At 48.4% G+C, this 12953-nt stretch overlaps 1 protein-coding gene across 2 annotated transcripts in view; it reads left to right on the top strand.

The window, feature by feature from the left end:
• Positions 1-11515, top strand: part of UST (uronyl 2-sulfotransferase) — a 178406-nt gene extending 166891 nt beyond the window's left edge. Inside the window, exons 9-11 of one of the 2 annotated variants that reach the window (XM_049800284.1) lie at positions 2535-2594; positions 3143-3698; positions 4666-11515. In XM_049800284.1, coding sequence (XP_049656241.1) covers positions 2535-2594; positions 3143-3164 — 82 coding nt within the window. In that variant the 3' untranslated portion in view covers positions 3165-3698; positions 4666-11515. Of the gene's footprint in view, positions 1-546; positions 717-2534; positions 2595-3142; positions 3699-4665 lie in introns of those variants that run through there. The other variant, XM_049800285.1, reaches the window with a different exon arrangement.
• The last annotated feature ends 1438 nt before the right edge of the window (positions 11516-12953 follow it).

Raw genomic sequence — 12953 nt, 5'->3', positions numbered from 1 at the left:
TGTTCTCTAACTATATGTAGAGAAGTAGCTCGGCGGAACTGAAGGTATGTGAAACTGATGGTATATTTGAAGGATTTACATTTCTTTGCGATTCTTTATCATAGGACCTTTGATTAATTGTTTTAATGTTATAGGATGGTACGTAGTATCATAAAGACAGAAAAACCACAAGTTCTAAATATTGGAGAACAGATCTGTGGATTTCAGCTGTTGAATTCTTCCTCCTTTCAATTCTTCATGTAATAAAAATATTTAATCTAAAGGTAGATTGTTTTGACTAACAAAGGAAACCACACTGCACGCCAACTTGGGTCCTCTTATCAAATGAAAAAACATCGTCCACCAAAGAATAAAGTTCTACATCCTCTTAAAAAATAAAGTTCCCAGTTAAGAGTAATGGTGCTTTGATCTTTCCCTCCATTTTCAGAAAGGGAACATCTGTGACGTTAGACCATAGCCTAAAACAACACAGCAGCATTTTTGAGAGCTAGAATACTGTAATACAATACCACAGCATTCCTTCTGTTTTTTTTTTTTTTTTTTAAGGAATCAGCCTTTATTGCAAAGAGCTCAGCAAACATATAAAACACTGTCGATCAATCTGCTTGCATGAGCCAAGACCAGAGAAGAGAACTGAGCGTTGTTCCGTATAGACCTCCATCCACAGACTCTGTGGGAAAAACAAGAAAGGTGTTACCAAGCGTGGTACCAAGAAGTGCCTGTCTAGTGGTGTTGGAATCACTGGGACCACTTTTGCAGGGTCTGTCTGTCCCAAGGGAGGCTCTGCTTGGGTGCCCACAGGTATGGTGGGAAAGGTGCTGGAAGGCAGCTCCATGAGAAACAGGCACTGGGGGGTGAAAAAATCCCCTGCAAAATGTTAGAAGTGGATGGAAGGGATCTTATTTTGAAGGTCAAAAGTTAAATCTCAACCGCATAACTCAGTTGCTGATGTGTCACTTGCGACTGAAAAACTGTCATACATTTTCTTCGGTTTGCCCAGAAATGGTACTGGATGCCAAGCTGCAGCATGAAGTGAACTTCAAAGCTCAGTTGTAAGCTTTAGAAAATAGCTGTGTGTAGTGGAAGCACCAGCACACCGTAACAGTTGCGTCCCAGCACCAGTGTCTGATGCTGTCATATTAGAAGAGCCTGGAGATGGGGTGGAAGGTTGTTCTAGGGGCAACAGGGGATGGGGAAGGGGGGAGGTTTTCTGCAAAGACAGATTTGGCCTGTCAGACACCTTAAGATGGTAAGATTTGACCAGTGGTATATTTGAATGTGGGTTTTGAATATAAACATGTGGATTTCCTTTTCTGAGTATGTAAAGGAAGAATGCAAGTCTGGTTTTGTATTTAACTGATTGTGGCTGAAAGGGTAAGTTAATGCCACTGCTGTCAGGCAGGCGTGGTAGGAGTGTGCTTTATGCAAACTTGCCATCCTGTTCCCTTCTTTGGATCCGATGGGCAAAAAGGCTGGTGGCAAAGAATTCTGCTACACCACAGGGGAATTGGTGCTGTGAAAAGTAGAGATTAGCAGGAGTACACGGAGGCAATGCTGTTCAGGGTTAAGAATAATGGTCTAAACACTAGGATAATATAGAGCACCCAGCAGAAGCGTTACACCAACTGCTCACTCTCTTTATGGCTTTGGCTCATCTGGAAAACTTGAGACCACGCTTCAAAATGAAATGCTGCTTCAGATTTGTGATTTGTATTAAGTTAGCATTCGGGGGGCTTTATCCATGCCCTTCCAAATTGCTGCTTTATCTCAGAAACCTGGCAGAGTGTAAGCATTCAGCCTGTACCTGCACCTGATGTGCAGGAGCTGATCTGAGACATAGATTTGATCCTTCAGCCGACCTCTCTCCAGGTTGAGTGCAAGTAATGAGCTGAGTGAAACGAATCCTTCTCAGCACAGCGGTACTGCTACTGGCCGAGTAATTTTTAGTTCCTGTGCCACAAGGGAAAGCATTCCTGTAGTTTTCATTTACCAGGCCAGGGCGATACAGGAGACTTTGGATAACCTCAGGGCTCATGGGATCATTGTCAGGTAGCAAAGGCCAGTTGCATCTCCCAGTTTTGAACTCATGATTCTCTCCGTTTTGGGTGCAGGAGAGAAACAGAGGCGGTTAGAGTCTGTGGCAGACACAAGAGCAACAGTCCAGGGTATGGCTTCCCACGGCGCATGGGAATTTCTCTTCTTGGAGCCTCCAATCTAGTTTGTGTGGTGGTAAGCTCACGGAGGGCAAATCAACTGTAGTCGTTAGTCTCTGATTGCTCAAAGACAACAAGATTCCCAAGATCATGCTGGAGAGATGTGCTAGAAGAAGCAGCAGGCAATGAGGCACCTATGCCTCACTGAAGAGCCGTGAGCCTTTTTCATTTTCACTTTCTCCATTTGTTTGTATTTGAACAAACCATAGGCCATATTTGCTGTGTTTCCCAAGGTCAATCTGTGTAGAGCATTTCTTCACTAACCATATTGTCTGAGCATCTTGGAAAATGATTTAATATATTTATCCTTTTGATCCACAGTGGAGGTAAAGAAGTGCTGTTATCCCCATTTCATACATTGGGAATGGATACAGCAAGTGGGTAAGTGATATTCCCAATGTCACACAGGAAGGTTGTGAAAAAACACTGATTATAATTTAGCAAAGTGTCTTAATCCTTGAACTTCCTTTCCTGCTCTAAAATCAGTCCTAGATTTTAGAAGGCAAAACAAGTACCATGGAAAATTTTAGTTACATGGAGTTGTCTCCCCTTATCTTTTCCTAAAACTCTGCAGACTTTTCAGGTAACTTCCTCAATATGAATGACTTTTTAGCCCTTCAGCAGACTATTTTTGTCCCTTTGGGACAAAGATTAATTCCTAGTCTTACCTGTTTAGTTGCATAACAAAAACCTGCAGAAATGGCATGGCTGCAAGGCAGATTTGTGTTTGGGAAAGGTGATTCTGTAGCAGTAAGAGCAGATGAGCAGATAGATGGGTAGATGAAGTCACATCTTGCAAATTTAGCTATTCGCAAGAATATGGTCACATTTTCTCCTGCAGTATGTGGTGCTTGTAGACTACCTGAAAAGTCATCAAACCAGTGTTCATGTATGTAGTCTAAGTTGTGTTCTCCTTTGGTTTCCCACAGTGCTTGGAAACCCACAACATGAAGCAGTGCCTTACTGTTCAGCAACCTACACCGACACGGAGTGAAAAGACGGTTCTTGCTCAGCTCACCAAGTAGTTGGTTTTGTCTGGTGCATCCATAAACCAGAAGGCTTCTCCAGCTCTCAGACAGGGGTATATGCCTCTCAGCTGAGAGATCTGGTGCTTTCCCGTCATCTCCTCCCAGTCCCTCCCTTACCTGGACAGTACACATCGTTGAAGCGTTTGCCTACGTCTTCTGGGGAGCATCTTAAGGAAGATTGAGCAAACGCGGACATAATCCAAACTCCTCTGTCCAAGCGCCCGTGCTTTGTGGAGGAGCATGAGCTGCTGAGCCTTGCTCTAAACTTTGATACTGGGGGAAGGCTCTTGAGGTTGAGCCCACCTTGCAGGTGTCAGCTTTGTTCCTGCTCCAGATCTAGTTTCTGCTCTGAGTATTAGGGCGAGTCCCGGCCTGTCTCTGTTGAAATAACTGAGGCTTAGCAATACCAAATCCGTCCCCTTTGGCTTCGGGCCAGGAGGCTGAAATGCGCTGGCAGGTGAGTGCATCAGGGTGCAAAGAAGTCTCCGCAGTGTCAGTCCTCCGACGTGAGCAGAGACGCTCCGTGTCGGCAGCAGCCCCGGAGGCCGGTGTCTGAGCAGGGCGAGAGAAACGGAGCCAGTTTCTCAGTCGTAGCTAGCTGGTGGGCATTTCTGCCAAATCTCCCTTGGACAAGTTCATGCTAGTCCTGTCAGCACTTGCTGTGGGAAAAACCTTTCTTCCTGCGCTTCTTGGGACAGAAAGCTGACAAGGAGAGCCCGGCAGCGCCTCTTCCAAGGAGGCTGGAGGAATCCAGGGGAGATGTCGGGGTGCAAGGGAGGGAGAGCAGCAGCCTCCTGCCTGCCCGCCCCACGGGGGGCTGAGCTCCAGGCTGTTTCTCACCAGACGCAGGCAGGACGGTGCTGATAGAGGACAGTTGCTCCTTGAAGCATGAAAACCCAGCTCCTCACAATGGGGTTTCTTGTCAGAAACTCTGCTGTGAAAACTCCCTGGGGTCTCTGCATAATTGTAGCTTTCCAGCAGGTTTCGCCTCAAAGAACGTGATTTGGCCCATCAGCGCTGGCTGGAAACTGAGCTTTCTAGTGACTCCACAATCCAGCCCTTGTCAGTCACGCCAGTTGGGTCCGTGCATGGGGCTCTTTGTGATAAACCTCACTGGAATTTGGAAAATGTTCAGCAAATTTGACCCCTACTTTGTCTTTTAAATATCACAGTGTCAAGCAGCATCGTGCATGTCTTATCACTCCAAAACTGGGAGAAGGAGATGGAATTATTATGCAATCAGATCTGATTTTCCAAAACAGTATCTTTTGAGTCAAAGGAAAAAAGCTTTTTGCTTCTCAGAAAGAAAAGGGAATGTCCTCTTTTTGCCTGGGGGAAGGGGGCTCTTCTCAAACTTACTCTGATCCCTCATGGGCAGGTACCAGTCACCCCAAAGGAGCCTAAAGCATTTTCATCTTTTGTAGGTAGAGCACCATGGCAGCCGGCTCCTGCAAGGAAGGCGAGATGAGATCCAACCCATTTCTCTGACGGGAAAGGGAACGGAGGCGTCGCCAAAACCTTGGCCAAGAACAGCTCTGACTGAAGTTAAGAGCTTCTAACTTCTCTGCAAAACAGATAGAAAAGCGCAAAATAGATAGCAAAGCTTACTGGAGCAATCCAGGGAAAATGCATTTAGCCGCAGGTCAGCATCTTTTAAGCAAGCTGCTGCTCCTTGCTAACATGAGGAAGGTTAGGCCCTTTCTTTCCTTAAAAAATGTACGTGGTCCCCCACCCCGGCCCCCTTTACGGCTGCTGCCTGGGCTGCCGCAGCCGTGCCGGTGCTGTCGCCGGCGGCAGAAGAGGACGCAGCGGCCCGGCTGCCTCGGGAGCCCCACACAGCAGGCGGCCCGGCTTGCTGCCGAATCGCTGTGTGGCCTGGCCTAATTGCTTAAAGCTTTCCTTTTCCCTTTGCTGCAAAGGCCGGAGTGTAGTATTTATCTACTCTGCAAAACTTTTATGAGAATTGGTACGGTTTTGTAGAATTCCTGAATAACAGGGATCACAATAGCTGCGGTGGAGCCAGACTTCGCAAACCCAAACGCCTGTGCTGTTTGCCTGATTTACGTGCAGTCTCTACAGGCAGGAATTGCGCTCCTCTGCCTCCCACCGATCCCAGCGGCAAGAGCCCCAGACCACTCAAAATCCAGCTGAGGTGCAACTGCCCAGCGTGCTTCAGCCTCCACCTCCCTCCTTCTGTGTCAGTCCTGGGCACCAGCAAGGAGCCCAGGTACCACTGGAAGGCAGCGGGATGTAGCTCTCTAAACCACTTGGGGACTTTGCACTGGTTTATAGTCCTCTGGAAATAAAAAGGAGGCACGGAGAATTTCCCTGAGGAAATTTTACGTGGGGAAAAACCTCCTCATTTTCCTGCCAGATAGTGAGCTGTGAAAAGTAATTTGAAATAGGATAGGTAATCCCCACCTTCCCCCAAATATCCCTTCAGGTTTTGGCCAGGCCTGATGTACTGTGAAGCCGGCAGTGTCACGTCATATCCTGGAAGACTCCTCTTACAGTCAACATTTAGGATCAAACAGTAATAGTAATGACTAATAGTAATTATAATAATGTGTTTACCTCACAGTGTTAATGTTCAACTCAGTAGTAGATGCTGCAACTGAAACCAACCAAAAAAATGCTTCATATGCAGAGGAAACCTTATGCAAGAAGTGGATGAGTGCAGCTTAAACTGCAGGAGCCTCTTGCTGAGGCAGCCTAGACTGCAGTGCTCGATGGCTGGGCGTAGCTAGCTTTTTCTTCTTCCTTGCCCTCCAGTGCATGCCAGTCATTTCAGTTTAGACTGAACAGCCTTTTAGAAAAAATAGTAAGCCAAGCCAAACCCAAGTATCCATTGCTTTCTCCACCCCATCGCTCCAAAAGCAGTTTGCTTTAGTCCAGTGAGTCAAAAGGTATTGCTCCCTTACTCATCATTCCCATTTGCATTGCTCAAGAGGAGACCTGGCAGAGAAACGGGTGTGCACAAGCCCTGGAGCTTGTACAGGGACTTGGTAGCTCATTCTTGGGGAAGCGCCACATTAGCTGTTGGGACTTCAGGCTTGGAGACTGTCTAAATGGTTGTTGCTATTTGCTCAGGGCCAATGGAGCCTGCGTGAAGGTGCCACCCTAAAGGGAACTGCAATCTGAAATAACCAGGTGGAGCAAAACCAGGCTGGCACACGCAGCCATGGCAAGTTCCCACCGTAGCCCTACAGTTACATGCAGTTATCACGTGTTAGGTTTCTGCCCTGTATAGGAACATACACAGGTATGTGTATATAGCTTCAAAACACTTAACTACGGCCTTCTGGAGCTCCACAGGGTTTTTGGACATGAAACGCAGAAGGGTTTTGCTTCTATAAAGTTTGAAAGAAGTTTGGACACCACAGCAGAGAAACCAGAAAAGAGGTGAGGTGCGTGGTGAAGTGTAAGGAGCAGAATGCTGTACAAGGGGAGGCAAGGATAGATAATCCCAGTGCAGGTGTTATTAAGCAGCTGGATATCCATAAGGGAGCTGGCAGAAAGGCCAGTCACAGCCTCTCTGGCTCCGCTCTCCCTGCCCCTCTGCTGTAGGCACGCTTCACGAAAAGCCCACATCTGATAAAAAACAGGAGCGCACAGCAACAGGGAAAGGACTCAGACCCAGACCTAGTGATGGGTTCCAGGTGAAACTGCTTAATAACCCTGGAAGCCGCTGCCCTTCAGGTGCTGGAGCTGATCTGGGGGGAGGTGAGTAGAGACGGGATCCTTTCTTCCTTTTGGTTGTCATCAGCGAAGGCCACTGCTGGTGCAAATTAACTAATACTGCACATTTATGAAAGGAAGCAAGGCTGCCCGTAATACTCTTCCACGCGTTCTTCTAGCAACCGGTCAGTATCAGGATTGTTTAAGGGTTTTCTTCACCTCTCAACCTCAACTTCGTGCCCTCTGCTTCTCCAAAAAGAAGTGCTGAAGTCAAGGGAGGCTCTGGGCTGCCTCGCTTTTCCCAGAGGGAGGGTTTTTCCTCCTCCCGCTGCTGCTGCGGTCCCTTGTTCCCGCACCTCATGGCTCTCCGCATTTCAGCGCGGAGCCTGCGCTCCGCAGATACGGGCGGCAAGCTTTCAAAGAATCCGTGTTTGTGTTACCTCTCCCCGGCCCAACATCCTGTTTCAGGAAGAATAGCTTCTACCCTGAGAAGCGGGGGGAAGCGAACCAATGATTCTTCGTGCCGGGGCGAAGGTCTTCCTCTCCCCCTTACCCTCTTTGTCTGGTTTTGGGGCGGACCCTTACTTTTTCCCCGCAGCTGAGGGCAGGGGACGAACCCAGCCGCGCCCTCGGCCCAGGCCCGGCGGGGCCCTCCCTCCGCCTGCCGAGCCGCAGCCCGGGAGAACGGCAGCCGGCTGGGAGGAGGCTCCCCTGGGGAGCCGTACCGGCTCAGCCGGGGCCTCTCCCCCGGCCCGGAGCCGGGCGGGCACTAGAGGGAGCCGGAGCGGCGGCCGCGGCCCTCCCCGCTCCCGCCGAGCCCCCGCCGCCGCTCGGCCCCGGCCCCGGCCCCCGAGGCGGGGGAGCGGCCCCGGGGCTGGCTCCGGGTCACCGAGCAACCTCGGGAAGTTCGCTGTCGGAGCTGGCTGCGCGGTTTCGCCTCGGATTAGCGCTTTTATTCGGCCGTGGCTCGGGGCCGGCAGCACCCCCGGCTTGCTTCGGTCCCTCCCGTCTGCAGCTGCCGGGCCCCGGGTACCTGCAGGGCCGCGGCAGGACCGGGGCAGCCGGCGAGGAGGAGGAGGAGGGAGGACCGGCTTGTGGGCAGAAGAAGCCTGAGGGGGCCCAGACGGAGCCGGGGCTGCCAAACGAACGGTTCTGGAAGGCAGCGAGCATCCAGGCACCGAGAAAGGCAAGAGGTTACCGGCGGGAGGTGGTGTGAAATGCGGCAGGGCTTTAGAAGAGGAAAGCCAAGGAGTGGCCACGTCTCTGGAGATGGCAGCAAGGACGGGCTCGCTGCTGGAGGAGAGAGGAAGGCGCCTTGCTGCATACTGGAATGGTAACATACAGCTCGCTTTCAAGAGCCAACCAAAGAAACCAAGTGTGTGAAACGTCCTTACCGGGCTGGGGCTGTAACAGTCTTTGCCGAACAAACGTCAGACCTGCAAAAACATATTCCCGTGGACTTCTGGCAGTGGGAAGAACAAGTTAAACTTCTGCACAGATGGTACCTTTCTTCTGGTGACATCAAAGCTCAGAAAAGATGAATAGCCTAAACCCTCTCACTCCCTTGAGAGATCGTTCACTATTATAATCCCAGCTTTGCTGGGCACGTTTAGAAGCACGTGGCTTACCCAGTCTCACGCTTAGGAACGGGAGCCCAGGTCTCTTCCTAGCACCTTGCGTTAAACAGGAGCCTGCGTGTGTCCGTGTGTCCCGTCCCCCCATGCTTTCACCCCTTCCTATTGCCTCTCCTCCAGCAAGCCGCACCATACAGGGTACGGGCAATTATCATTAGGTGAACTCGCCCGTGGTTCCTTGTTCGCTATTTTGGTCCGGACAGAACATAGATCCTGGGACACGGGCACAGAGAGAGATTAGGTGGTTTAAATCTTGTGCCTCGGGCCCCTCTCCAAGGAAAAGCTGTTGCTAACTTACAGCTGTCTCGTGCTCTCTGTGGAATGAGAGGGAAGTCCATTCAGTCTGGTGAAAATAAACCCACCATCATAGCTGGCATTCTCGTTGGTAGTCTCAGTGCAGAGGCCAAGGATTTGAGGGCTGTGACACATGAGGCAGCTCGCTCCTAAAGAGCTTGATCTGGGTTGAAACGTGTCATCAGAAAAGCATGAGGAGCCTTGTGCTCCCACTGTCAATACAGTACTTGCCCTCTTCACACAGACCGGTTTCCTTTTCTGTCCTGGCCCTTTACTGTACATTCATGTTAAAGGAGAAGGACACACAGTTTCCTCTCGCTAAGCTCAAGGACTCAACCGTCAATCCTGCAGCTACCGTTTTGCCATCGCCATTTGTCCTTCTCTCTTCCTGTATAAAAGGTTGTGTCCTATCCTGCCTGCTACCTGGCAGGCACCCCGACGTCTCCTCTGCCTGTTCACCCTCCTCCCTTGTTCTCCAGCTCCTTCTGGGCATGAAGCTGAGTTCTTGTGCTTGTACCTGGGTACAGTGACTCACAGCCGGGCAGACTTTCAAGAGGATGAGCAGTGAGAAACGGGCTGTTGCACAAACATCATTCTGCTAACAGCCCGGTGAGGAGGAATTGGGAGTCCCTGTAGACACGACTGCACCATGCTGCACCCCAGGCAGCAGCCATGATTTTTGCCGTCCTGATTGACGGCTGTCAAGGGACTTAAGAAACTCTCCTTGAGTTTGCCAGCCCTGCAACATCAGCCATTGCAGCATCTAGCAGACAGACTTCCACGAAGAAAAGTGCTTCTGTTTTGTGAAGTGTTGTTGGCTGAAGGGCCAGAAAAAACAGTGCTCACATGTTTTATTGTCATTCTTCACATCACTTAAAATGAAGCTACTACGAGATGTTGCGAAGGGGGGCGTTAAATAGCGGAATTAAATCTCATCAGAGAATTTCTCAGCTCACTGACTTGCCACAGGTGCAGCTCTAAGGATAAAGCAGTTGTCAGGAGCTCTTCCAGGAGCACGGCAGCACTGTAGCTGTGTACATGCTCTGCCATTATCAGCCTTCCCCTCCGGTTTAGGATCAAGAGTGAGTCTAGGGCTGTGCAAGAGGCTATCACAGGCAAGAAGTGTTGACTATAATAAGGCTATTTATCATACGATACAAGAAAGCAGAAGCTTTCATCATAGAGGCCTGGAGGTTTTTCTCTTTACAGTTTTACCAACAGGTCTGAGAGTTTATACAGACTCCTCATAAGGGGTGAAAGCTCTGTTGAAGTGGGTTTCATAATCTTCCCGACTTAATTCATTTAATATGGTCAACATAAGCATAGCACACAGCAAATAGGCCAGAACAACTCTGTGAGGTGAGAAGGTACAGCGAGTGAGAAGGAGAGATGCCGGGGGGCGATACACCACCAGCAGAAACTGAAATGCAAAGCCTTCTAGAAGAGTTATGTCGCCACTGTAACGGTTTCACTTTTCGCAAGCTTTTCCTCATGGAGCCTAATCCAATGGCCACTGGCCCCGTGGCTGAAATTAAGGAGGTGAATCGCCCTGGAGATGACATACGGGCTTTTTAAATGAAAGAAATAAAAGGTTAAAAAAAAATAAATCAGTCTTAAGTCTCCAAGCTTTCCCAGGCAATTCTGGGTGGCCTGGTTTGATCTCTTCCCCCTGCATTCGCTGACATAGGTGTTTTCTTGATACAACTTCCACACGCTTACTGTGAGTCCTCCTCAGAGCTAAGCATGCTATGTGTTCATTCTCCAACTTTAAAAAAAAAAAAAAAAAAGCTGGAAAAATGTAAGCGAGGGGTGCTCCAGCGAGGCTGTGTGGACAGCTCTGCAGCGCCCGGCTCCTGCACACCTTCCTCTGAAGGCTATGGAAAGGGTTTTAAATTATATGGTGCCAAGAGAAGGGGAGGCCTGCAGCTGGTTTTAGTCCTGGGGTAAGAAAGTTAAAAGAATAAAAGAATTACAGGCAGCTCTTTCACGTAGGTGATTAGTGCAAAGGAATGTCAGATTCGGCAAAGAAAGTTTGCTTATCAAGCTGCAGATTTATTAAATGCGTTCCAGACTTGCATTGCTTCATTCAAGTTTAACAGAGCTGTAATACTTAATATGCCCTTTAGCAATTTAATACTCTCTTGTACAAATCATTGGAAAATTTAAAATAGAAAAATATGTCCAGGCTTAACTGTAAGAAGAAGGGGAACTCTGTACAAAAACAGAGGAGAAAGAATGCATGGGTAAAGCTGAATATTACTGAATATCTTACCACATGTATTATTCTGCTGAGTTATTATTACGTGCACTCTCATCTGCGGGCTAAAGGAGGAACTAGCAGTAATAACTTACAGAACAACAATTTTCAGCATCAGGGCTCGAGACTGGCATCACATCATGCCCAGAAATTACTCCTCAGGAAACACGTTTTATACGGTTTTTTTGCCTTCAGAGAACACAAATGTGGGTTTCTTCTTTAAGGAAATGAAAATCAGTTGTTGGTGCTGCTTATAACAGACAGGAAATATTGCTGTCAAACACCATACAGTTGCTTTCACAATAAAAAGGGATGTAAACATTGAATTGGTACATCACTGAGACGTTAAATACAATCTTTGTTGGAGATAGAGAGAGGACAAGCCTGTAAAATGCCTCGCTGCTGCATAATTATGTGTGAATATAAACAAACCCATAAACATATTTCTGCATAAATATTTTGGGTCTAGCACCCTGTGTAAGAAAGTTCCTTTGAGGCTCTCTGTGCCCAAGGTGTGCAAGGGTCTGTCCCAGTTTGGACAAGAGGATGGTATTTAATGTTTCCCACATGGGAAAGAAAGGAAGGGCTTTGTTTTGTGGTAGTCAGTTAGACTGCTTGACTTTTGGTTTTTTAAAGGAACAAAGGCTCTTAAAGCAGCCTTCCCAACCAATTAGCTGCATTATAAAAGCATACTCCTGAATCTGTAACTGCCCTGCAGAGGGTTGGACCAGAAGATGCAACAGTGCCTGTTGCATCCTACAGGGAGACGTTCCCAGGACAGAATTCAACTGCAGGAAGGGGATAGTTATGTACGTGATGAGTACATCCATCTCAATGTAGGTACAACTGATGCAAAACTGTATATAGTACAACACTGTATGCCGGCCACTTCTAATGACACTGAATCATTCTGTCAATCAGTATATTGCTGCCGAACCAGACTGACTGTCAGTAGCCAGCATGAGTCAATGATACACACAGATCACAGGGCCTTACAGAGTCTGGGGAGAGCCATTGCTCCCAGAGGACAAACATACTTGGAACATAAAGGACGGTGGGATTAAAGATTTGCCAAAACTCATGAATTGAGTTAAGCAACAGCTGGGACCAGAATCTCCCCTCTCCTGCCCTAGTCACACACTACCAGGCCCTGAGCCATTTTTAACAATTATCGTTGCCTTCTACTGGCAACCTCAGACTAACTCTTTCCATACTATTTAAGGGCTGCAGGACTGGATATGACCTCCTGAATCACTGATCCTGGTCCCTTCTAATTGGAGGCAACCACATCATATGAGCCTAGTCAGAAATGTCTCAAAGTGAGTGGGGTGGTGGGACGTGTGATGATTTCATCCTTCCAAATTCCAGAGGCAACACCCAAGTGTTTGTGGCAGTGATCGTCTCTTGCTCAGACATTACGGGAAGACTACGGTCGCCTGTTAACAAGAGGAATTTGTGCTGAAAGGTGTTCTGTTTTGCTTGTAGTTTTCCTGACGTGGCTATGGAAATGCAAGCGAGGTGGTATCTGGGTAGAGCAGCCACTCATCTCTCACACTGTGGTAATCATCAATGGCACCGAGTACTAAAGAGCAACTTGCCAGCATCTGAGACCTCAGAGAGCCCTATTGAAGCAGAAGCTGGTACAATATATTGAATATCAGAAAGATCTGGTCTATGGTAATGGGGCCTGATTTAGGCATGAACGTGTTAGCAATGTCTGCCTTTGAGAGGCACATATTTCATGGCCTCCGTGATATACAGAATTAATTTCCTGAGCAGAAGGAGAGGGCTTTGATTCTCCTTGGGACCAGCTCTCTTCTTTGCTGGGGAGCACACCCTGCAATGCACT

The sequence above is a fragment of the Accipiter gentilis genome, chromosome 5 (assembly GCF_929443795.1).
Source record: "Accipiter gentilis chromosome 5, bAccGen1.1, whole genome shotgun sequence".
Classification (NCBI taxonomy): Eukaryota; Metazoa; Chordata; class Aves; order Accipitriformes; family Accipitridae; genus Astur; species Astur gentilis.
The sequence above is the reverse complement of the archived record's forward strand: the minus strand, read 5'-3'. Positions and strand labels throughout refer to the sequence as shown.